The sequence below is a fragment of the Gigantopelta aegis genome, chromosome 13 (genome assembly GCF_016097555.1).
Source record: "Gigantopelta aegis isolate Gae_Host chromosome 13, Gae_host_genome, whole genome shotgun sequence".
In the NCBI taxonomy this organism is placed as follows: domain Eukaryota; kingdom Metazoa; phylum Mollusca; class Gastropoda; order Neomphalida; family Peltospiridae; genus Gigantopelta; species Gigantopelta aegis.
The window spans coordinates 3998861-4024449 of NC_054711.1; the positions used below are offsets into that span (position 1 = coordinate 3998861).

Below are 25589 nucleotides of genomic sequence, written 5' to 3' on the forward strand. Positions count from 1 at the left end.
TTTGAAATTGTATTATAGAAAACCAACGAACGGTACAGTGGGATATGAAAGTATCATGAAGTTCAATATCTAAACGTGACAATGAAGGAAGGAAATGGTTTATTTAATGACGCACTCAACACATTTTATTTACGGTTATATGGCATCAGACATGGTTAATGACCACACAAATATTCTATTAGCAGCAAGGGATCTTTTATATGCATCATCCCATGGACTTTGATGTACCAGTTGTGGTGCACTGGCTGGATTGAGAAATAGCACAGGGATCGATCCCAAACTGACCGCGCATCAAAACGAGTGCTTTACCACTACATCACAATGAACTTGTGAGATATATGCAAAGTGTTTGTAAGATGGTCCTTTTCGATTAGCAACAATATTTATATATGTAAAGTTTCTTTTGTTAAATGTTGGGTGAGGCTTGTATATAGGCACAATTTGCCTGTTGGCCAATCCCTCGCTATTGTATTTGAATTTGCAGAAATAAATATTGTTTAAACCAAACCTGAGGGCCATAGCCATTTTTTTTTCCATAATGTTTGATCGATTAACAACAGAACATCACACTGGAAAATATCTATGCTATGGAAAATATCTCAACAAATGTGGAATATAAATGCCTTTCATTTATGGCTGTATGCAACCTCGCTTTCTTTACAAATATTGTTAGTAATGGTCCTTTATTCAAGTATGAATTCACCAGTCCAGTGTAACGTTCATCATTTGGATTGTAAAATCCATCATATCGATAAATACTATCAATTTTAGTTAAAAATCCATTATTTGAGTGACAAGTCCACCATTTTGTCATTCAAGGGAGATTACTCTGTTATTCAAGGGAGACTACTCTTTGAGAACTTTCCAAGTTGAGTCTTTCTGCACTGCTTCGTTTGCTGGGCCGAGAAACGACACACCAGTTGGGCCAGTTGATTTCAACAAATACCTGGCAAATATAAAACAGCAACAGATATGTTAAAACCTAAAACAACAAAAACTAAATATCACCATTTGGAAGGAATGTTTTATTTAACAATGCACTCAACACATTTTATTTATGGTTATATGGTTATGGACAACACAGATATAGAGAGAGGAAACCCACTGTCGCCACTTCATGGGCTACTCTTTTTGATTAGCAGCAAGGGATCTTTTATATGCACCATTCCACAGGCAGGATAACACATGCCACGACCTTTTTCACACCAGTTGTGGAGCACTGGCTGGAACGAGAAATAGCCCAATAGGTCCACTGACGGGGATTGATCCTAGACCGACCGTGCATCAATCACCATTTGGTGAATTCTGCTCAACATCTTTAACAAATCGTTTTTAAAAACAAACATTCCCTGGGCTAGTTCTGGGTGTACAGAATTTTTTTATCAATTTATCTATTCAAAAAAAAAAAAAAAAGCAAAAAATTACTGATTTTCCAACATAAAATTATTTCGCAAAATTGAAATAAATTTTGCCGTTTGTTTTTAAATTGGCAAATTTAGCCCTGATTATCACCTTTTTGTAAAACTTTCTCCCCTCTACACTCACCTGGAATGTTTTAGGACAGCGACATATTGATAATCTTGCAGTAAAACCGTTAATATATTTTATTTAAACCTTCATGAGACTGATCGGCTAGCACCATTTCAGGTGTAATACTGCAAAATCTGCTAATTCTTAAATCAACTTTTTTTTGTTTAGGGGTGGGGGGAAGAGATAAATTATCTTTCAGGGCAGCCCCCCCCCCCCCCCCCCCCCCCCCCCCCCCCCCGAAGTTTTTACAAGCACTTTCCCAGAGCTTTTGAACAACCTGTTGTCGGGCAAATAGTGTGATGGGTCCAAAGAGGGAATATGATCCCTCTACACAAGAAAGTGCTTTACCCCAGTTAGAGCCTGCCCATACTGGACAAGCACTCTATCTCTTAGCTACATCCCACCCTATTTCAAAGTATTTGCTAACCTGTCTGTGGGATGGTGCATATAAAAAAAATCCCTTGCTACTATTAATAAATCAATGTGCTCTAGTGGTATCATTAAAACAAAACAAAGTCTAACTGTAACATTTGAGTAAAACTTGGCCTAACATCTGATCTGACTGCATGCAATGTTCCAATGGCTATTTCTCGTTCCAGCCAGTGCACCACGACTGGCATATCAAAGGCCGTGGTATATACTAGCCCATGATGTGGTGACAGCGGGTTTCCTCTCTCAATAACTGTGTGGTTCTTAACCATATGGTCTGATGCCATATAACCGTAAATAAAATGTGTTGAGTGCGTCTTTAAATAAAACATTTCTTTCTTTCTTTCTAATGGTCTAATCCTGCCACTGACTGTAATTGATCCTGAGTCCCATCACATTTCGGGCAGGTGCTCTACCACTGATCTATCACTTGTCCCTCTAATGTTGAAGCAAAACAAAATCTATGTTCAAGTTTTTCTGTTTTGTTTTGTTTTTATTTTTTTTCCCCACTGCTCCCTTTCCTTTATCTCCTTTGAATTCCGTCTCATCTCTTCCAGATCTGGCAACTCCTGCTATCTTTCAACTTCTTTCGCTGTCCACCTCCACATCCCAGTCCTTGTTTCTCCAACCGCGACAGGTGCTTGTTGCTATTTGTGCCACACACCTGCCATTCCCCATCAGCTTCTAGCTGTGGGCTTAGTCCGACCACTTCGGGGAGTGTTCAGTAGTCACTTTTGGCATTGTTAAGAGGCGCTTGTAACCACCTACTATGCACCCCTACTACCGGCAGTCGTTAGTTGGTGCCGTGGGTCAGACCAGCTTTATTAGTGGCAGAGGATGAGGATGCCAGGTGGGTGCATAGAAATACACAGAAACTGCACCCGTGGAGGAATTTGAGACAGGTAGGCGATGGTGTGGACAGCTCAGAAGACGAGTCGGTGGAAACTGACAGAAAGGGTGGAAACAGATTGAAATCGTAGGAGAAATTGGAATTTTTTTTATATTAAGATAATGAGAATGATAGGCAGAGGGTGATAGATGAGAAAGATGAATGAATGTGTGAGCCAACTTTGACGGGATTTGAACCACTGTCGTCAGCTTGATTGTCCAGTAGCTTATCCACTAGACCACGGAGCTATGTTGAATTTTGTTTTCTTTAACGACACTACTAGAGCACATTGATTTACTAATCATCGCTATTGGATGTCAAACATTTGATAATTATGACATATAGTATTAGAGAGGAAACCCGCTCCATTTCTCCACTAGTAGTAAGGGATCTTTTATATTCACGATCCCACAGAAAGGATAGCACATACCACATCCTTTGATATACCAGTAGTGATACGCTGGCTGAAACGAGAAATAACCCAATGGGTCCACTGACAGGGATTGATCCTAGACTGACCGTGCATCAAGCAAGCTCTTTGTCAATGGGCTATGTTCGCCCCATGTGGTGATGGACAAGTACTCGTAGCACTTAGCTACATCCCGCCCCATGTGGTGATGGACAAGTACTCGTAGCACTTAGCTACATCCCGCCCCATGTGGTGATGGACAAGTACTCGTATCACTTAGCTACATCCCACCCCATGTGGTGATGGACAAGTACTCGTAGCACTTAGCTACATCCCGCCCCATGTGGTGATGGACAAGTACTCGTATCACTTAGCTACATCCCGCCCCATGTGGTGATGGACAAGTACTCGTAGCACTTAGCTACATCCCGCCCCATGTGGTGATGGACAAGTACTCGTATCACTTAGCTACATCCCACCCCATGTGGTGATGGACAAGTACTCGTAGCACTTAGCTACATCCCGCCCCATGTGGTGATGGACAAGTACTCGTATCACTTAGCTACATCCCACCCCATGTGGTGATGGACAAGTACTCGTATCACTTAGCTACATCCCGCCCCATGTGGTGATGGTCAAGTACTCCTATCACTTAGCTACATCCCGCCCCATGTGGTGATGGACAAGTACTCCTATCACTTAGCTACATCCCGCCCCATGTGGTGATGGTCAAGTACTCGTATCACTTAGCTACATCCCGCCCCATGTGGTGATGGACAAGTACTCGTATCACTTAGCTACATCCCGCCCCATGTGGTGATGGACAAGTACTCGTATCACTTAGCTACATCCCGCCCCATGTGATGATGGGTCATGGATCAAAATGGAAACTAGAAAAAGATATATTTGGTCAAAGAAATGTGATGGAATCCTTTCGATTCCATCCAGAACTTTTATTACAATTTTTATGTACACTGACTTTTATTCTAAATTTTAATTTGATCTATTTGTGATATCTGCATTTTTTGCACAGTTCTTTACATGGCGTTTTTATTTGACTCTTGGATTTTTATATTGATGTTGATCGTCACTTTATTTGTTTGCATTTACCATAGTTTGACACCCAATGCCGATGTATTTTTCTTGCTGGGGTGTCGTTAAATATCTATTCTATTCTATCTGACACCAATCAGCACCCACCAATCAGTACCCACCTTTCAGTGACGTCTTTGAGATCTCCTTGACTGACGGTGAACAATTTGTCTCGCGACGTCTGTCTCATGTCATCAGTGATGTGTTCCAGAAATAACAACCTGCCAACCTTTCCTGGAGGTACTGGTCGATCAGTCTGAATAGTACGAATAATTTATAAAATGAACATTTTTAATCTAATTTAACAAGTTTGTAAGAAAGAATCTGAATGGATCACTACACAAACAAGCATTAAGAGAGTACTGCTAAAGCTACGTAACCCAACACATTTTCATATCTCCTAAATTCAAGGGCCATAACGAGGCCACTCAAGTGGACATATCGATCTGACTTTAAACTTTTAGATCTGTGTTCAAAATTTTATGTCGAAATTACTTCTTTTAAAAATTTTTTTATTAAATAGTCCGATCCTCTCTTCTTTCTCTTATTTAATTTTGGACTGTCCTTCTAAAATGCTCCAAATTATATAAATATTCGGCCGAGCAGTCAATTCTTTTTATTTTTGGCTTGTAACTTTTTTACTAATTGCTATTTTCAAAATTCTGCCCATTTTCAAGTCTACCCCACCCCACCCACCCCCCCATCCTGAGTCAGGCCACCGATCTTATCGGAGGTTGGACTCGGGACGGGCGTGTTCGAAACCCTAGTGGGTATATGGGCACGTTAAACTAGTTATCATCATCATCAATGGTCATAACTGTCAAAATGGGTAAATTGTGATGAAAGTCAAACTTGATCCGCAACAGTACATCATAAAGCTATGAACAAAATTTCAGTTCAATAATATATCAAGGCATTGTGAAAAAACATGTGGAAAACAAATTTTTGTATCTACTAAATTCAAGGGCCATAACTGACAAATTCATAGATCTCCATGAAAGTCAAACTTGATGTGTAACAGTACATGATAAAATTACACAAAACATTTCAGCTCAATATCAAGGAATTGTGAAAAAACATCTGGAAAACTCTTTGTGGGACGAACAGACAGACAGACAGACAGACAGACAGACAGAACAGAGTCTATAGTCCCCTCCGGTTGGACAGGTAAGGGGATTAATAAAAGGTTTATTGTAATTAAAAAAAAATGTTATGTCACTTGTTCGTGAAGAAGAGAGTATCTTCAGGCATTATGAAATATTTTTGAGGAAGGAAATGTTTTATTTAACGATGCACTCAACACATTTTAATTACGGTTATATGGCATCCAGGGCTAGTTCTGGCAGTCGCCAAATTCGCCAATTGCAAATTTCAAAATCAGTTGGCAAATTTTATTTTAATTTGGCGAAATAATTTCATGAAATACTTGATATTTTGTTAGAAAATAACTGGATTTTGTGCAATTTTTCAAGTTTAGTAGATAATTTGGCGAAAAGGTTCGCTGACCCAGAGCTAGCCATGGGCGTCGGAAATATGGCTAAGAACCACACAGATATTGAGAGAGAAAACCCACTGTGTTACTTCATGGGCTACTCTTTTCGATTAGCAGCAAGGGATCTTTTATATACACCATCCCACAGACAGGATAACACATACCACGGCCATTGATATACCAGTTGTGGTGCACTGGCTGGAGCGAGAAATAGCCCAATGGGCCCACTGCCGGGTATCGATCCCAAACCGACTGCACATCAAGCGAACGCTTTACCACTGGGCTACGTCCCGCCCCTATTTTTGAGGATGTATAGTCTCATGTTATTAGAGGGAAGCGAGGAATGGTATCTAATTTTTACACAAACAGCATCAGGTTATATTTGAATGGCACACGGCATGAAGAAGACAGACAGAAACAAACCTGTTGGAAGACTCCAAGTTTGGCTTCATCCACGTCAGTGGTGGTGAAGTCTCCATTCGCGGCCCACGAGATGGCCTCATCAAACACTTCCAGCGTCTGCAGAGAGCGGGGGTCTCTGGAAACACATTCGAAAAGAACCGTTAAATATTTAAAGAGTGAAAACAGCTTCAGCTACAACTGGTAGTAATATGTGACAGTACTATTATCTATTCAACCTGTCTGGATAATCGACACAAAAAGTTTGCTTTGTTTAGTGACACCACTCAAGCACATTGAAAAGAAAGGTTTGTTTTCTTTATCGACATTGATTTATTAATCATCGGCTATTGGATGTCAAACATTTGGTAATTTTAACACGGTCACAGAGAGGAAACCCACTACATTTTTCCATTAGTAGCAAGGGATCTTTTATATGTGCCATCCCACACAGCATAGCACATACCACGGCCTTTGATATGCCAGTCGTAGTGCACTGACTGATAATCAACAAAGATAAATTACAATAGAGTGTAACAAGAGTCTGTGGTCTGAAATGGGGAAGAGTTTGTCTCCATAACTGTTACTTCTCATGGGTACATGCACTTTTAAAAATATGGTATCAGAAACGCCAAAATTACCAGAAATACTTTGGATGTATGGCAATGGATAATGTAAGCAATAAAATGTAAGTTTTGTCTGATTTCAGTTATCAAATAGTCTCATGGTGAGCATTATGCCATAGTGTTTAAAAACTAGGGTCTGTCACTTTAATAAGAGGATTTAAAAACTGGGGTCTGTCACTTTAATAAGAGGATTTAAAAACTGGGGTCTGTCACTTTAATAAGAGGATTTAAAAACTGGGGTCTGTCACTTTAATAAGAGGATTTAAAAACTGGGGTCTGTCACTTAAATAAGAGGATTTAAAAACTGGGGTCTGTCACTTTAATAAGAGGATTTAAAAACTGGGGTCTGTCACTTTAATAAGAGGATTTAAAAACTGGGGTCTGTCACTTTAATAAGAGGATTTAAAAACTGGGGTCTGTCACTTAAATAAGAGGATTTAAAAATTGGGGTCTGTCACTTTAATAAGAGGATTTAAAAACTGGGGTCTGTCACTTTAATAAGAGGATTTAAAAACTGGGGTCTGTCACTTTAATAAGAGGATTTAAAAACTGGGGTCTGTCACTTTAATAAGAGGATTTAAAAACTGGGGTCTGTCACTTTAATAAGAGGATTTAAAAACTGGGGTCTGAGGATTTAAAAACTGGGGTCTGTCACTTTAATAAGAGGATTTAAAAACTGGGGTCTGTCACTTTAATAATAGGATTTAAAAACTGGGGTCTGAGGATTTAAAAACTGGGGTCTGTCACTTTAATAAGAGGATTTAAAACCTGGGGTCTGTCACTTTAATAAGAGGATTTAAAAACTGGGGTCTGTCACTTTAATAAGAGGATTTAAAAACTGGGGTCTGAGGATTTAAAAACTGGGGTCTGTCACTTTAATAAGAGGATTTAAAAACTGGGGTCTGTCACTTTAATAATAGGATTTAAAAACTGGGGTCTGTCACTTTAATAAGAGGATTTAAAAACTGGGGTCTGTCACTTTAATAAGAGGATTTAAAAACTGGGGTCTGTCACTTTAATAAGAGGATTTAAAACCTGGGGTCTGTCACTTTAATAAGAGGATTTAGGATTTAAAAACTGGGGTCTGTCACTTTAATAAGAGGATTTAAAAACTAGGGTCTGTCACTTTAATAAGAGGATTTAAAAACTGGGGTCTGTCACTTTAATAAGAGGATTTAAAAACTAGGGTCTGTCACTTTAATAAGAGGATTTAAAAACTAGGGTCTGTCACTTAAATAAGAGGATTTAAAAACTGGGGTCTGTCACTTTAATAATAGGATTTAAAAACTGGGGTCTGTCACTTAAATAAGAGGATTTAAAAACTGGGGTCTGTCACTTTAGTAAGAGGATTTAAAAACTAGGGTCTGTCACTTTAATAAGAGGATTTAAAAACTTAAAATTCACTTAGATCTGCAGCCATTTTATATGGTTAATTCAAAATTTAATCTGAGTAAAGGTTTTCTGACCTATTTTGCCAAGTTGATAAATATTGGTAGTAATTGTTTGTTTGTGCAAATACTATTATCTATTCCCAATAAATTAATTGAGGATTTAAATGCAAATTAAACCTGAATTTGGCAAATATAATTCATTATTAATTTACCAAAAACTTAAAAATCACATAGATCTACATTGTACATGCATTGTGTCTGGCTAATTCGACTAAAAATCTTCTTACCTATTTCTCCAAGTTGCACGTCCAGTTTTAAATCCTGTATTTAATATTGGGTAGGTTATTTGCAGTTTTATGGCACTGGACATATTGTTACGGACCACACGGATGATTGCATAGGAAACCCATTGGGCTACTCTTTCCGATTAGCAGCAAGGAATTGTTTTATATGTACCACCCACTGACATTGAAGTACATACCACAGCCTTTGTTACACATTGATTTATTAATCATCAGCTATTGGATGTCAAACATTTGCTAATTCTGACATTTTTCCATTAGTAGCAAGGGATCTGTTATATGTTCTATCCCACAGACAGGATAGCACATACCATGGCTATTGGATCTCAAACATTTAGTAATTCTGACATTTTTCCATTAGTAGCAAGGGATCTGTTATATGCACTATCCCACAGACAGGATAGCACATACCACAGCCTTTAATATACTAGTCGTGGTGCAGTAGCTATAGAACAAGAAATAGCCCAATGGGCACACCGACGGGGATCGATCATGGACTGACTGCGCATCAGGTGACTACTTTACCACTGGGCTATGCTCCAGCCCCTTATAAACTTGCCAAATACAGGACTGAAAATAACACTGGACAACAAAGCTGGACAGAGTACTAACCTGTAGGAGAAAAAGCTAAAACATCCACCAGAATTTGTCGCACCACTTCCATAAGCCCCACCTTTCTCTCTGAGAAACAAGAACCAAAACAACACTTATTATTAGTAAGGGAGCTGATGTGAATATTCATGAGTACAGTACAGTATATAACAATAAATTGAATAAAATATAAAGTTATAGCAATACTCAGAACAGCGTGTAAAGTGGTTTACATAATCTCTATATACAATGACATACAATGTATATATACTGAACAAAAAAGAAACTTCCGATTTGTACACATAGTATTTGTTGTGTTAAAGAATTCATTGTGTAATGAAATTATATAGGTAGTATTAGCCTTGAGCTGTATTATCAGGATTCATGAATTTTATCGATTATTTTTGCACTGTTAATCGTCGACAACGTGAAATTCAATTTGCACGTGCATGCATGGTTCGACATGTCCCGTGTAGTATTTGGTCAATTTGTTTTACTTGTCTTACTGACATTGTTGTCAAGTGAACGAAAACGCTTCAAAATTTGTAACATTGTAGCATTTTTACTATGCCAAGAATACCCAAAAATTTACGCGAACGGGCGATTGGCATGCTTGATGCTGGCATGTCGACAGAAGACGTTGCAAGGCATGTTGGGAGTTCTAGTCGAGCGATACGAAATCTTCGCGTAAGATTTGGAACGACAGGAAGCACCAACGACTTGCCACGTCGTGGACGTCAGCGTGTTACAACGTGGTCAAGACCGCTATATCATGAACACGCATTTGCGCAATCGATTCCAAACTGCCACTGCTACTGCTGCTAACACACCTGGGCTTCATAATAACCGAATCAGTGGGCAAACTGTTCGTAATCGTCTGCAGGAGAACGGTTTACATGCACGACGTCCTTACGTCGGATGCGTTTTAACGCAACATCATCGTCTAAATCGTCTTATTTGGGCACGTGTACACACTCTTTGGATACGGCGACGCTGGAATACCGTTCTTTTTTCGGATGAATCCAGATTTTCTTTACAACGTGGTGATGGCAGGGTGCGCGTCTACCGTAGGAGAAATGAATGCTATGCTGACTGTTGTGTTCTTGAACGAGATCGTTTTGGGGGTGGGGGTTGTGTCATGGTCTGGGCAGCCATTGCCCATGGTTATCGTTCACCACTAGTCGTCATTAATGGCAATTTAAATGCTCAAAGTTACCGCGATGACATTCTCGCTCATCACGTCATTCCTCTGTTCCACAACAACGCCAACATCTCGATTTTTCAGCATGATAATGCCACATCTCATACAGCTAGAGACACTGTAAATTTTCTTAGGACAAATAACATTGATTTCATTGATGACTGGCCCGCTAAAAGTCCTGATCTCAACCCCATCGAGCATGTCTGGGATAGTCTGGACAGACGATTGAGACGTCGTCCCAACCCACCCGCTAACGTCAACGAACAAGCGCTCATTCAGGAATGGAACAATATTTCACAGGCAGAAATCAACACTTTAGTCAATTCTATGCGCCTGCGATGCACTGCAGTCGTCAATTCAAGAGGTGGTCATACTCCTTATTAAGTGGGTGTTTTGTTTTTAACCCCTACCACACGTGGTCAAAATTTCTCCCAGTTTCTGTTAACCTATGGCCATGATTTTTGCACCAAACGATGCATCATGGAACACTCTTTAAACGCATATATAACAATTATTCCCCCGGTTTGTTTTCATCAAGTTATGTTCAAGCAAAGTTAGTGGAAGTTTCTTATTTTGTTCAGTATATATATATATGATTCGTCATGAGTATTTTTTAATATGGAAAATATCAACCGAGTCTTATGTTAATCGGTATTTGTCGAGGCTCTGACGAGACAAATACCGATTAACTAGACGAGGTTGATATTTTACATATTAAAAAACACGAGTAGCGAATTCTATTTATCCTATAACACTACTAAAATAACATTTTAATTAAATTTTTAGCTAAAGTTGCCGCCATCGATAATATGACGTCAACACAGATTAATTTGACGTCACGCATTTTAAACAAATCTTTAAAAATGTTATGCTCATGTACACTGGTCTTGTTGGCTTGTAAGCAAATGACCCATCCACAGCAATACATTACCTGGAGACCTTGCAAATTTGCATACCATTATTAACTGGGTTAATAAAGTAAATTATCACATGGGTTTATGACATGAATATCATGGGTAAGTTATAGGATAAATATATATATATATATATAAATAAAAGAGAATAACAAATTCAGTACAAGTTATCAAATTTATGTCCCTCATGAAATAATTTTCATTTGTCACTCTAAAGATTGTGACATGTAAAAATTATTTTTCACAGAACATAAAGTTGACAATAACTGGTATTATTATCCTCTATTTACATAGTACTATTTGACATGTTAGAAACAAGAAAATTAAAAATAATAATTAATATACTCACATAAACCAGAAACACTTTTAGAAAAGGCAAATGTTACAATTTGTTACTATAATTAGAGTCTCTTTACACATTTATTTCATTAGTTACCTTATTTCTCGGTGAAGAAATTTTCTTGACAGCAAATTGCCCAGGACTTTCAAACTGAAAAGTTAAAATAATTCAATTCGGCAAACTTCTTAAAACAGAATAGGAAATGATTGTCTGCTTAACTAAGCACATTTTGAAACATGCGTCCAGGTACATGTACTTGGTGTTGATGGTTTTTTTAACAGTGAGTGAGTGAGTGAGAGAGAGAGAGAGAGAGAGAGAGAGAGACAGAGTGAGAGACAAACTGAGATTGAGGAGGAGAGACAGAATTAGAGACAGAGTGAGAATCACCGTGAGATTGAGAAAGTGAAATTGAGTAACAGAGAGAGAGAAATTGAGATTGTGAAAGAGACAGAGTGAGAATCAAAGTGAGATTGAGAAAGAGAGAGAGAGAAGAGAGAGAGAGAAGAGAGAGAGAGAGAGAGAGAGAGAGAGACAGAGAGAGATAGAGACAGAGACAGAGATGGAGAGCTGGAGGGAGAGAGAGAGGGAGGAAAGGAAAAACATATTATCACCTTTGAGTTACCAGTCATGAGGCATCGGTTGGGACAAAAAAACAACAACAATCCATTGAGGGCAATCGATCCATCACTGCTCTGGCAAGTGTTCTACCACAACTGTGACCCCATTTTCCAATATGAAGTGGCATATCAGTGACAAATGCACTTTAAAATAAGTGGGAAAAAAACTTAAGTTTTTTAGTCATGACCAAGCAGTGTTGAGACCCCCTTGACCGACAACCTGCCCTGGATCTGCACCGTAGTTTTTTAGTCATGACCAAGCAGTGATGAGACCCCCTTGACCGAAAACCCGCCCTGGATCTGCACCTGTAATTACATTGTGTGGTATTGACACTGAGCTGAACCTACACGGGAAAGTCTGGGTGACTGTATGGCACAGAAGGAAAACTCTTGCTCATGTAGTTCACGGAAAACGGCAACTCAAACTGTGTTTTTGAAACTGTGGGAGTAAAGGACTTTTCCTAAAACAGACAGAAATATTAGCAATAAGACTCAATATACAAATGTATAAACACACTTTTGAAAAGTAGAGTAAAATATAAATGTGAAATAAAAATGTAATGTCAAACATCAATGAAAATACAAATTAAAAATGCACAAGTAAAACGTGTAAAATATGAACTGATACAATGTAAAAAATAAATAAATTTAACATTAAAGATTTAAATGTAAAATATAATGGTAAAATAAATGTGAAATCCTAATCTAATGTAAAATAAATGTGAAATACAACACTAACAAAAATCAAAACATACTGTACTGCAATCGTAGAAGAAAATGTAAACTTCTTTTATATTACAATAATGAGAATGATACACGAGTGGAGTTGAGTGTTATCTTGACCCAGCAATGATTGAGATGCAATTGAAAGTCACCACATCTGGGTTAAATTCAGTTCATCATTTGTTGCCAACGCTTGTTACACAAGGTTTTTTACGCTACACAAGAAACCAAATGACCACTTCGAGAACCAGTAAAAATAATTAGCAAATGTTTAGCAAATGGCTAAATGTAGGCCTGTTGGTGTTGTGTGTTATTTACCTGTGTGTACTGGAATCCGTCCGGTACGGCGGGTGAACCTGGAAGATCGCGTGAGAATTTGTCGACCATTGACAGCATCGAGTCCATGGCTTCTGGAGTCGCATTCACCATCAATCTGAAAAGAAAGGAATATTTAAACAATTGAAATTAAACAAAACTTAAAGTTTTTTTTTTTTAAAGACACCACTAAAGCACATTGATTTATTAATCATCGGCTATTGGGAAACATTAAAGTTTGTTCTGTACGACACCCCTAGAGCACATTGATATCTTAATCATCGGCTATTGGATGTCAAACACTTGGTAATCTCAGAGAGGAACCCGGCTACATTTTTTTATTAGTAGCAAGGAATCTTTTTATATGCACCGTCCCACAGACAGGATAGCACATACCATGGCCTTTGATATACCAGTCGTAGTGCACTGGCTAGAATGAGAAATAGCCCAATGGGTCCACCGACGGGGATCGATCCTAGACCAACCATGCATCAGGAGAGAGCTTTACCACTGGGTTATGTCCTGCCCCCATTTAAATTACTTCTGGATAGCTATAACAATTCACCATCAATCACAATGTATCACTTCACATAAAAGATGTACAGTTCAAACACCATCTTAATAAACTTTTTTCTTCTTTTTTGGGGGATGGGGAGTGGGATGTAACTCAAGCGGTAGTGTATCCACTTGTGAAGCGGTCAGTCATCGAATCGATCCTTCTCAGTAGACCCATTTGCAGTTTGGGCTATTTTCCGTTTCAACCAGTGGTCCACAGCTGGTTCATCAAAGGCCATGATATGTGCTGTCCTGTCTGTGGGAAAGTGCATATAAAAGACCCCTTGCTGCTTATTGGAAAGAGTAGCCTATGTGGCGGCAGTGGGTTTCCTGTAAAGAAATATGTCAGAATGACCATATGTTTGATGTCCAATAGCCGATGATAAGATAAAAATCAATGTGCTCTAGAGGCGTCGTTAAATAAAACAAATTGTTTTTCCCATTCTTTTTTGACAAACTCCAAACTTTACCTCAGTCTGTTCTTGTTTAACAAATGTTTGCTGATTTCTTGAAGATGGGATACCAGCTCTGTCAAATCGGATGACTCTGCAATCTTTTTCATGAACGAAACCTGAAAGAAAAACACTTGTCAAGAATTAAAGCTGCAATATGCAGTGCTGCCAAAACGTTTGCCAAATTATCTATTAAATTAAAAAAATATACTGAAACCAAATTATTTGCTAAACAAAATATAATGAAATTATTTTCCGAAATTAACTGTTTTTGAAATTCTGTTTTTATCCTACTTGTTTTAAAGGCTGAACTATGTTTAGTTTTCTCCTGATGATGTCTACATTTAGTTGACGAAATGTTGAGATTATAAACTTGTGGTTTTAAAAAGAATCTTTATTTTTTATTGAAATTCACAAGTGGTTGATTTGTTAAGTGTCAAAAGTAGCCCTGAATATGTAATCTTTGTAGACCTGATACATCGTATTAAGCAGTAACATACACACTACAGGAACAAACTCGACAGCACACCCTTGCAATAATGTTCCGGTTTAATACATAGGTCCTGATAGGTTTTTTTCCTGTAGTGTGTGTATTAGTAATTAATATGTCATATATTTCTTATCAGCTAACAATGTAAAGGTATTTAACATCAAACATAGGGTGTATACAACAAAATCAAATCTCATAGATGACAATAGTAACTAAATAGTGGCTAAAACTCCTACCTGCAGCGTATCAATCGACATAAACATCACAGATATAAATACTACCACCCCTCATCCTTAAAGAGAATCGGAAAAAATTGGGGGTCAAGCTGCTCATTTCGGAGATAACGGGTAGCATCTATGACTACCCTAGTTCCACACAACATTCAAGTACTTTTTTTTACAGGTACCCCAGCCATACATGTTTCAAGCACAATGCTACTTGACACAGTGGTAGTAGATGAAATAAAATTGCATACATTTTTTTGCCCCAATGAAACTATTTTTTTTTTACAACCAACACTCACATTTATCACCAATCACAGGACTTGTAGTGTTCACTTCTCTATCAAAAGTTGGGTGCACCTCAAACTTTGACCCAGCTGGACGTTATTTGGTTTAGTACTATCATTAGAGCGGGAATCTTTGCCTATCGTGTGGTAGGCAGCCATTCCATGTTTTCATTATACAGCTATCTCTGATGGCAGAGAGTGACAATAACCGTACAAATATTCCATCTATAGCATAACCGTATGTCCAATGTTGTAACCATAAATAAAATGTGTTGAGCGCGTCATTAAATAAACCCCTCTTTTCTTTCTTTCCTGATTGACAACCACTCACCTGTGAAATCCCGGAGAAGTTTTCCCTGGCGTGACTGACGGCGTTGAGGCATGACGCAGCGTGGGTCATGGCGTAGGAGTGGCCGGCCGCGGCCAGGCTGTTAGCGAGCTCGCTCGCGTGCATCTGGACCAACGTCTTCAACCGGTTCGTGTCGGAGAAATCAGGGCTGAAATAAATACACAGACGTTAAAGTTAAACTTTGATTAAGCACACTGATTAATGAATTATCGGCTATTGGATGTCAAACATTTGGTAATTCTAACACATAGTCTTCAGCTAAAGTTTGTTTTGTTTAACGACACCACTAGAGCACATTGATTAATGAATTATCAGCTATTGGGTGTCAAACATTTGGTAATTTTGACACATAGTCTTAGAGAACACCCACACCAATTGTCTCTATTGAAAAGAAAAAGAAATATAATACAATTTCAACCTTGTAAAAAAAAAAAAAAAAGTTTTGTTTGTTTAACGACACCACTAGAGCACACTGATTTTATATCATTGGCTATTAGATGTCAAACATTTGGTAATTCTGAAATATTGTCTTTAAAGGAAACTAGGTAAATTTTTTCCATTAGTAGCAAGAGACCTTTTATATGCACCATCCCACAGACAAGACACCACTGCCTTTGATATACCAGTTGTGATGATCTAGTTAAGACAGAGAAAAAACAATATGTCCGCTGTGTGGTTTAGATCCTACGAACTAAGCACCTCAGACAAGTGCTACACTAACTGGAAGAAAGGAAGGAAATGTTTTGTTTAACGACGAACTCAACACATTTTATTTATGGTTATATGGCATCAGACATATGGTTAAGGACCACACAGATATTGAGAGAGGAAACCCGCTGTCATGGGCTACTCTTTTCGATTAGCAGCAAGGGATCTTTTATATGCACTATCCCACAGACAGGATAGTACATGCCACGGCCTTTATTACACCATTTGTGGAGCACTGGCTGGAACGAGAAATAGCCCAATGGGGCCACCGACAGGCATTGATCCTAAACCGACCGCGCATCAAGCGAGCGCTTTACCACTGAACTATATCCCACCCCTGCTCTACTAACTGAGTCAATGATGTTCACCAAATAGAATTGGGTGAAGACATTTTGGAATATATCTATCAAAACAATATAATTAGCACTTACAAATTTAGTATAACATCACTTCGCTACAGTATGCTATGCGATTTTATACAATTTGTAAGTTATACATCAATAAATTCAATTTTTTTTACATACAATTCTTATCTGATATGCTAAGTGATAAACTAAATCCATTTTGTGACTGTTATACATTGATAAATTCTTAAAGAACAATAAAACAATTTTTATTTGATATGCTAAGTAATAAACTAAATACAGTTTGTAATTTTTTGTGTGGATTTCTCGATGTAGAACAGTCACAAACAATTCTTATTTAATATGCTAGTAAAGCGGCATTCTCATTCTGGACCGGCCTCGGTGGCGTCGTGGCAGGCCATCGGTCTACAGGCTGGTAGGTACTGGGTTCGGATCCCAGTCGAGGCATGGGATTTTTAATTCAGATACCGACTCCAAACCCTGAGTGAGTTCTCCGCAAGGCTCAATGGGTAGGTGTAAACCACTTCCACCGACCAGTGATCCATAACTGGTTCAACAAAGGCCATGGTTTGTGCTATCCTGCCTGTGGGAAGCGCAAATAAAAGATCCCTTGCTGCCTGTCGTAAAAAGAGTAGCCTATGTGGCGACAGCGGGTTTCCTCTCCAAATCTGTGTGGTCCTTAACCATATGTCTGACGCCATATAACCGTAAATAAAATGTGTTGAGTGCGTCGTTAAATAAAACATTTCTTTCTTTCTTTCTTTCTCATTCTGTGATTAGTCACACCGACGTGAAGCATGTGACTGAATCATAATCGTATTATGAGAACACCTAAATTGTGCTGGAGTTGTGTCCTATTTCTCACAACCAGTCGCACGTGACAAATCGGTGCGACAAATTGCATAATGAGAAGGAAGGAAATTTTTCTATTATTTAACAAGGCACTCAACACATTTTATTTACGGTTATATGGCGTCAGACATATGGTTAAGGACCACACAGACATTGAGAGAGGAAACCCGCTGTCGCCACTTCATGGGCTACTCTTTTCGATTAGCAGCAAGGGATCTTTTATATGCACCATCCCATAGACAGGACAGCACACACCACAGCCTTTGTTACACCAGTTGTGGTGCAATGGCTGGAACGAGAAATAGCCCAACCAACGGGAATCGATTCTAGATGGACCGCGCATTGAGCGAGCGCTTTACAACTGGGCTACGTCTCGCCCCCCCCCCTCCCCCCCCGGCATAATGAGAAAGCCCCCTCATGCAGCCTCGTCGGTTCCTCCCTAAATATCTGTGTGGTCCTTAACCATATGCCCAACGTCATATAACCATAAATAAAATATGTTGAGTGCGTTGTTAAATAAAACATTTCCTTCCTTCCTCATGCAGTAAACTACATGTCAGTACAGTTTGCCTCCATCACCTTTTAAAAATGTGAGACCACAAGTTCAACATCTTCTCCGTATTCTGCTCCAGACAGTTGGAACGGAAGAACACACCCTGTGAGAAGACACGACAAGTTATCAAGAAAAGGAAGGTTAACGACACCTCAGCACATGGTGTAATCATGTAACAAATACAATACATGGCACAATGGATGGATGGATGGATGGATGGATGGATGGATGAATGGATGAATGGATGGATGGATGGATGTTCAACACTGAATGCATGAATGAAAGAATAATTGAATTAATGTTTAACAATGAATAAATGACTGATTTAATGAATGAATGAATGAATCAATGAATGAATAAAAATATAAAAAGTTAAAAACTTAAATTAAAACACAATGGAATGAGATGTGCAAAAAAATAACTAAAGTAAAATAAGTCAAAGTTTTGTGTAAACCGCTTGTGCAGGTTTCTTTTATTGATAAAAGGAAGAACAGACAATTAAGAGTTGTCTGTGGTTTCCTTTACGTTCATCGGGGTATGAAAAACAAAATCATCTGCAAACTGTGTGAATCGGCCCGTTCTCACATAAGTTTGCAGATGATTTTTTTTGTTTATACCCAGATGAACGTAAAAGAAATAACAGACAATACGTATAATTAAATGTGAAATATACTTACTAATAGTAACGTTAAAAGTTCATATTTTATTTTGAATTATTTTTTTTGGTTAAAACAATAACGCTCATTTATATAAAACGACATCATCAGGAATGACGTTCCCTGATGACGTAAGTTTTACATTCATCGAGAAATGAACAAACTCCCGTTGCTACGGCCGGACCAATGGGATGATGTTATAGTGTAATGAATGTAGCGGAAACTTAATTATTTCTTCAATAAAATTATACTATTCATATTCCATATGTTACGAGGTTCAAATTGGTGTACCTGTTCATACTCGTTAGGCGTGGCCAGGTGAGGAGACAGGTGAGGAGCTGCGGACAGTCCACCTGTGTAGAGGTCCATTTCCTGGGAAAGAGATTTGAAGTCGTATGGACCGGCACCCATTCTGAAAAAAGAACAACATATTCCAAATGCATAAATTTTAAAGGGACATACCCAGTTTTTAAACACTAAGACATATTTTTGACTATTATAGCCGTTTTTGATAACAGAAATCATATTTTACTTAGATTTTGTGGTTTAGATTACCACTTTCCATACATTCGAAGTGTTTTTAGTTATCCTGGTGCTTTTAATATCACAAAATGCATTTTTCATATTTTTAAAAATGTACGTACGTCTGAGAAGTAACAGTTATGGAATAGTTTTAGTCTATTTTTAAAGGGTATTTCACCATTTCAAAGTCACAGACTCGTGTTTTACTCAATTGTAACTTTATACACATGTGTTACAGGTTTGTAAACATAGTGTTATTTTTCACACGTTGAAACTAGGCTCTGTCCCTTTAAGTGGCAAGTATTGTTTTTTGTTCTAGTTCTTGACACAGTCTGGACCAAGTTCAACAACTTCATATTGTTATCAAACACCGCATTATGTACAGGATGTTTTTTGTTCTAGTTCTTGACACAGTCTGGACCAAGTTCAACAACTTCATATTGTTATCAAACACCGCATTATGTACAGGATGTTTTTTGTTCTAGTTCTTGACACAGTCTGGACCAAGTTCAACAACTTCATATTGTTATCAAACACCGCATTATGTACAGGATGTTTTTTTGTTCTAGTTCTTGACACAGTCTGGACCAAGTTCAACAACTTCATATTGTTATCAAACACCGCATTATGTACAGGATGTTTTTTGTTCTAGTTCTTGACACAGTCTGGACCAAGTTCAACAACTTCATATTGTTATCAAACACCGCATTATGTACAGGATGTTTTTTGTTCTAGTTCTTGACACAGTCTGGACCAAGTTCAACAACTTCATATTTGTTATCAAACACCGCATTATGTACAGGATGTTTTTTGTTCTAGTTCTTGACACAGTCTGGACCAAGTTCAACAACTTCATATTGTTATCAAACACCGCATTATGTACAGGATGTTTTTTGTTCTAGTTCTTGACACAGTCTGGACCAAGTTCAACAACTTCATATTGTTATCAAACACCGCATTATGTACAGGATGTTTTTTGTTCTAGTTCTTGACACAGTCTGGACCAAGTTCAACAACTTCATATTGTTATCAAACACCGCATTATGTACAGGATGTTTTTTGTTCTAGTTCTTGACACAGTCTGGACCAAGTTCAACAACTTCATATTGTTATCAAACACCGCATTATGTACAGGATGTTTTTTGTTCTAGTTCTTGACACATTCTGGACCAAGTTCAACAACTTCATATTGTTATCAAACACTGCATTATGTACAGGATGTTTTTTGTTCTAGTTCTTGACACAGTCTGGACCAAGTTCAACAACTTCATATTGTTATCAAACACTGCATTATGTACAGGATGTTTTTTGTTCTAGTTCTTGACACAGTCTGGACCAAGTTCAACAACTTCATATTGTTATCAAACACCGCATTATGTACAGGATGTTTTTTGTTCTAGTTCTTGACACAGTCTGGACCAAGTTCAACAACTTCATATTGTTATCAAACACCGCATTATGTACAGGATGTTTTTTGTTCTAGTTCTTGACACAGTCTGGACCAAGTTCAACAACTTCATATTGTTATCAAACACCGCATTATGTACAGGATGTTTTTTGTTCTAGTTCTTGACACAGTCTGGACCAAGTTCAACAACTTCATATTGTTATCAAACACACCGCATTATGTACAGGATGTTTTTTGTTCTAGTTCTTGACACAGTCTGGACCAAGTTCAACAACTTCATATTGTTATCAAACACCGCATTATGTACAGGATGTTTTTTGTTCTAGTTCTTGACACAGTCTGGACCAAGTTCAACAACTTCATATTGTTATCAAACACCGCATTATGTACAGGATGTTTTTTGTTCTAGTTCTTGACACAGTCTGGACCAAGTTCAACAACTTCATATTGTTATCAAACACCGCATTATGTACAGGATGTTTTTTGTTCTAGTTCTTGACACAGTCTGAACCAAGTTCAACAACTTCATATTTGTTATCAAACACCGCATTATGTACAGGATGTTTTGGTTATGATTTAATCTTGGTGGCATACTCTTGCAACTTTAAAAAAAAAAGACTTGCAATCTTGCAGTGCAATACATAGAAATTATTATACGAGCTTGTGTGTCGTACTGATTTTACGAAACGAGTGTCAGGATTATTGTATTACCCTCGCTCTCACTCGGGTAATACATTAATCCTGACACAAGTTTCGTAAAATCAGTACGATTTACATGCGAGTAGCCCGATGGCTAGTGTAGGGTTTCAAGATTATGGTAGTCTCACTCCCATGGCTAGTGATATTCAATGTTGGGCTAGTAAATAACTACTATTGCCATGCCTGACGGCTAGTGAATTTTGTTTTTGTCAAATGTTGCAGACAAGTTTATTTTGTAAATATGAATATCCTGCCTCACCCCAAGCCCCCAGTGTTAGTATTTTACGTTCTATCTCCCTCTTTAGGTGACATACCTGATAATTATTATTTAGTAAAATTGTATCAACTTAAAATAAAGTAGGGCTAGTGAATTTTTAATCATGGCTAGTAAATTTTTTTAATCACTGATCCCATGGCTAGTGAATTAAAAACAACTCTAAAAGCCCTTATGGAGTGGTGGCAGCGGTTTTCCTCTCGTCATCTAAGAGAGAGAGAGACAGAGAGAGGGGTGGGAGAGAAAGTGAAAGAGAAAGAGAAAGTGTGTGTGTGTGTGTGAGAGAGAGAGAGAGAGAGAGAGAGAGAGAGAGAGAGAGAGAGAGAGAGAGAGAGAGAGAGAGAGAGAGAGAGAGAGAGAGAGAGAGAGAGACCAGACAGTGAGAGAGAGAAACAGACCAGACAGTGAGAGAGAGAGAGAGAGAGAGTAGAGAGAGAGAGAGATAGAGAGAGGAGAGAGAGAGAGAGAGAGGAGAGAGAGAGAGAGAGAGAGAGAGAGACAGACCAGACAGTGAGAGAGAGAACAGACCAGACAGTGAGAGAGAGAGAGAGAGAGAGAGAGAGAGAGAGAGAGAGAGAGAGAGAGAGAGAGAGAGAGAGAGAGAGAGAGAGAGAGAGAGAGAGAGAGAGAGAGACAGACCAGACAGTGAGAGAGAGAAACAGACCATACAGTGAGAGAGAGAGAGAGGAGAGAGAGAGAGAGAGAGAGAGAGAGAGAGAGAGAGAGAGAGAGAGAGAGCTAGAGATAGAGAGAGAGAGAGAGAGAGAAACAAACCAGACAGTGGGAGAGAGAAACAGACCAGACAGTGAGAGAGCGAGAGAGAGAGAGAGAGAGAGAGAGAGAAGAGAGATAGAGAGAGAGAGAGAGAGAGAGAGAGAGAGAGAGAGGGAGGGAGGGAGGGAGGGAGGGAGGGAGGGAGGGAGGGAGGGAGAGAGAGAGAGAGAGAGATAGAGAGAGAGAGAGAGAGAGAGAGAGAGAGAGAGAGAGAGAAACAGACCAACAGTGAGAGAAGAGAAAACAGACCAGACAGTTAGGAGAGAGAGAGAGAGAGAGAGAGAGAGAGAGAGAGAGAGAGAGAGAGGAGAGAGAGAGAGAGAGAGGATGAGAGGGAGGGAGAAGGGAGGGAGTGAGGGTGAGGGAGAGAGAGAGGAGAGAGAGCTTAGAGATGGGAGAGAGAGATATATACCTCAGACACCATACCGCATTGAGAGATAGAGATATAGATAGAGAGAGATAGTGGAGAGAGATAGAGAGAGATCTCGAGAGCTCTATCCCCGCGAGAGATAGAGAGAGCAACAGACAGAGTGATACACAAATTGAGATTGAGATAGAGAGACAGTGAGAATCAAAGTGAAGTACAGAGAGATAGAGAGAAATTGAGATTGAGTAAGAGAGAGAAAGAATGGGAAAGAAAGAGAGGGAGAGAGAGAAGGGAGGGGAGATAATTGTGGATTTAATAAAAATTCTAGAAGCCCTGCTTTTCCTGACACTATTCCTATGACTCACTTGGTGATGATGCTGCAGAACAGAGGCACGTACATCTTGAGGTGACTGGGGACGTCGTCGATGCTGGACACAAACCCGACATATGTCACTTCATTGGTCGGCTGTGCTGAGTACATCACAGGTAACCCATCTGTAAACATCACAGGAGGGCCGTGTTTTAATGAACACAATCATACTGCTAAAACTACCTTAAGTGCCGAGAACATCACAGGTAACCCATCTGTAACATCACAGCAGGGTGTAGGGTCACACATATTAACAATCCGATTGTACTGCTATAACTACCTTAAGTGCATAACCAGTCCTCTGAAAACTGCGAGAGCGATAGTTTTGTTCACGTGTCTCTCGCGTAAGTGTACTTTTGTGTAACCCATTTTTCGTTCGTGCACTGAATTTATGACATCATTTACATGGTCATGACGGGTTACGTAAAAATGAAATGTGTTCCTTGAATTTGTTTTTGTGTAGCCCATAAATGGTTTACGCAAATGTTCAATTCTCAGAGACCTGCTAACTATGTTATGTATTCACGCACATGTGCAGGAATTTTAGCAGGGGTGGGAGTCTAGATTGTGGCGAACAAAGTTTATAGGGGAGTCGAGTCATGGTCACCTTTAAATATATTGTAAAAAAAAGGAGAAAGTTTGCTTGGGCAGGGAGCCCGAAACCCTCCCCCTGCAAACATGCCTGGTATTTAAGCGGATCAGGGCCGTACCATCTGGGAGGGAGGGGGTGGGGGGGGGGGGGGGGGGGGGGGGGGGGGGGGGGGAGAATCTCTTTTTTTTCTTAATCCAGAAAATAGCATACACATCTCAGGGTTTAATTTGTACAGTGTTTCATTTGTTTATAAATAGGAGGCCTCCCCCCTAGGATTTTGACGAGGGTACGGCCCTGATGATTTTAGATAATTTCGCTTTGTAAGAATGGACCCAGGCTATATTTACTAGAAGTAATTATTGCTCATTATTTTAGTTAAAGTTTGTTTTGTTTAACGACACCACTAGAGCACATAAGATTTATTAATCATGGGCAACTGGATGCCAAATATTTGGCAATTCTAACATGTGGTCATCTGTTAAAGCTTGTTTTGTTTAGTGACACCACTAGAGCATATTGATTACTTAATAAGTGTCTCCTTTGATGTCAAACATTTGATATAAAGAAATAGTGGAAACCCATTAGCAGCAAGGGATCTTTTATATATACATGTCATGTATTTTCCAAAGGACAAGACAGCACAGACCACAGCCGTTGATATACCAGTCCTGAGTATCCAGGGAATTAAAAAAAATTTAAAAAATGATTAGAGATATTTCTTGTCAATTGAAAATTGATTAGCAACCATTGTTTATGTTTTAAAATTGTGTTGCGATTTACGAAACTTGTGTAGTGAACCGCGACGCGATACTGAACAAAATATTTCCTGGTTATTATTGTCTTGCCTGATGTAAAATATACTTACTGAAGTCGGTGGTCTTGACTACCTCTGGCTTTATTTTGGGGTCAAGGTCACTGAGTCGTAACGTTGGCAGACAACTGAAGTCCTCCGTCGACATCTGCTGTTTCATCAACTCCTGACCTACAGATGTAAAACATGATGTGAGGAGTATTTACATGTATTACAGTGAAACCCCTCTAAACCAGACACCCATGGGATGAAGTAAAAGGTCCGGTATTAGGGGTATCCAGTTTGGAGAGGTTAAGTTATGTACTGGTTTTTACTGTTAACATGCCTATATCCAAAAGAGGTTCAGGCAATGGTTTTTAAAAAGGGACTATTGAAAATGTCTGGTTTTGAGGGAATTCTGGTTTACAGAAGGTCTGGGTTAGAGAGGTTAAGTTCTGTACATATTATTAAAAAGGGACTATTGAAAATGTCTGGTTTTGAGGGAATTCTGGTTTACAGAGGGTCTGGGTTAGAGAGGTTAAGTTCTGTACATATTATTAAAAAGGGACTATTCAAAAAGTCTGGTTTTGAGGGAATTCTGGTTTACAGAGGGTCTGGGTTAGAGAGGTTAAGTTCTGTACATATTATTATAAAGGGACTATTCAAAAAGTCTGGTTTTGAGGGAAATCTGGTTTACAAAGGGTCCAGTTTTGAGAGATTTCACTATATTAATCAAAGTTAAAATTAAAGTTTGTTTTGTGTAACAACACAAATAGAGATATTATTAATAAAAAATTTTAAAGTCCTAATCTACACTTACAGTACTCATTAAAGAGACTGCTAACTTTCTGCTGCATGTTTTCAACTAATAGAACTCTTTTGACAATTAAAATTAGACATTTAATATATCTTCTTGATTAGATTATCAGTCTGTATATACAACTATGACAATTTGATGTATAAATATATACACCAAATTGTCATAGTTGTATATACAGACTGAAATCTAATTGTTACGGTCGAGTGGTATGTTCTTTCGCAAAAT

At 38.6% G+C, this 25589-nt stretch overlaps 1 protein-coding gene across 2 annotated transcripts in view; it reads right to left on the reverse strand.

The window, feature by feature from the left end:
* Positions 1-616: 616 nt before the first annotated feature.
* Positions 617-25589, reverse strand: part of LOC121387388 (presequence protease, mitochondrial-like) — a 62178-nt gene continuing 37205 nt past the window's right edge. For both annotated transcript variants that reach the window (XM_041518485.1, XM_041518486.1), the window contains 13 exons: positions 24620-24736; positions 23158-23287; positions 19040-19160; positions 18119-18195; positions 15597-15762; positions 14286-14386; positions 13264-13378; positions 12571-12683; positions 11702-11755; positions 9172-9240; positions 6265-6379; positions 4472-4605; positions 617-946 (listed from right to left, as the gene is read on the reverse strand). In XM_041518485.1, coding sequence (XP_041374419.1) covers positions 847-946; positions 4472-4605; positions 6265-6379; positions 9172-9240; positions 11702-11755; positions 12571-12683; positions 13264-13378; positions 14286-14386; positions 15597-15762; positions 18119-18195; positions 19040-19160; positions 23158-23287; positions 24620-24736 — 1412 coding nt within the window. In that variant the 3' untranslated portion in view covers positions 617-846. The remainder of the gene's footprint in view (positions 947-4471; positions 4606-6264; positions 6380-9171; positions 9241-11701; positions 11756-12570; positions 12684-13263; positions 13379-14285; positions 14387-15596; positions 15763-18118; positions 18196-19039; positions 19161-23157; positions 23288-24619; positions 24737-25589) is intronic.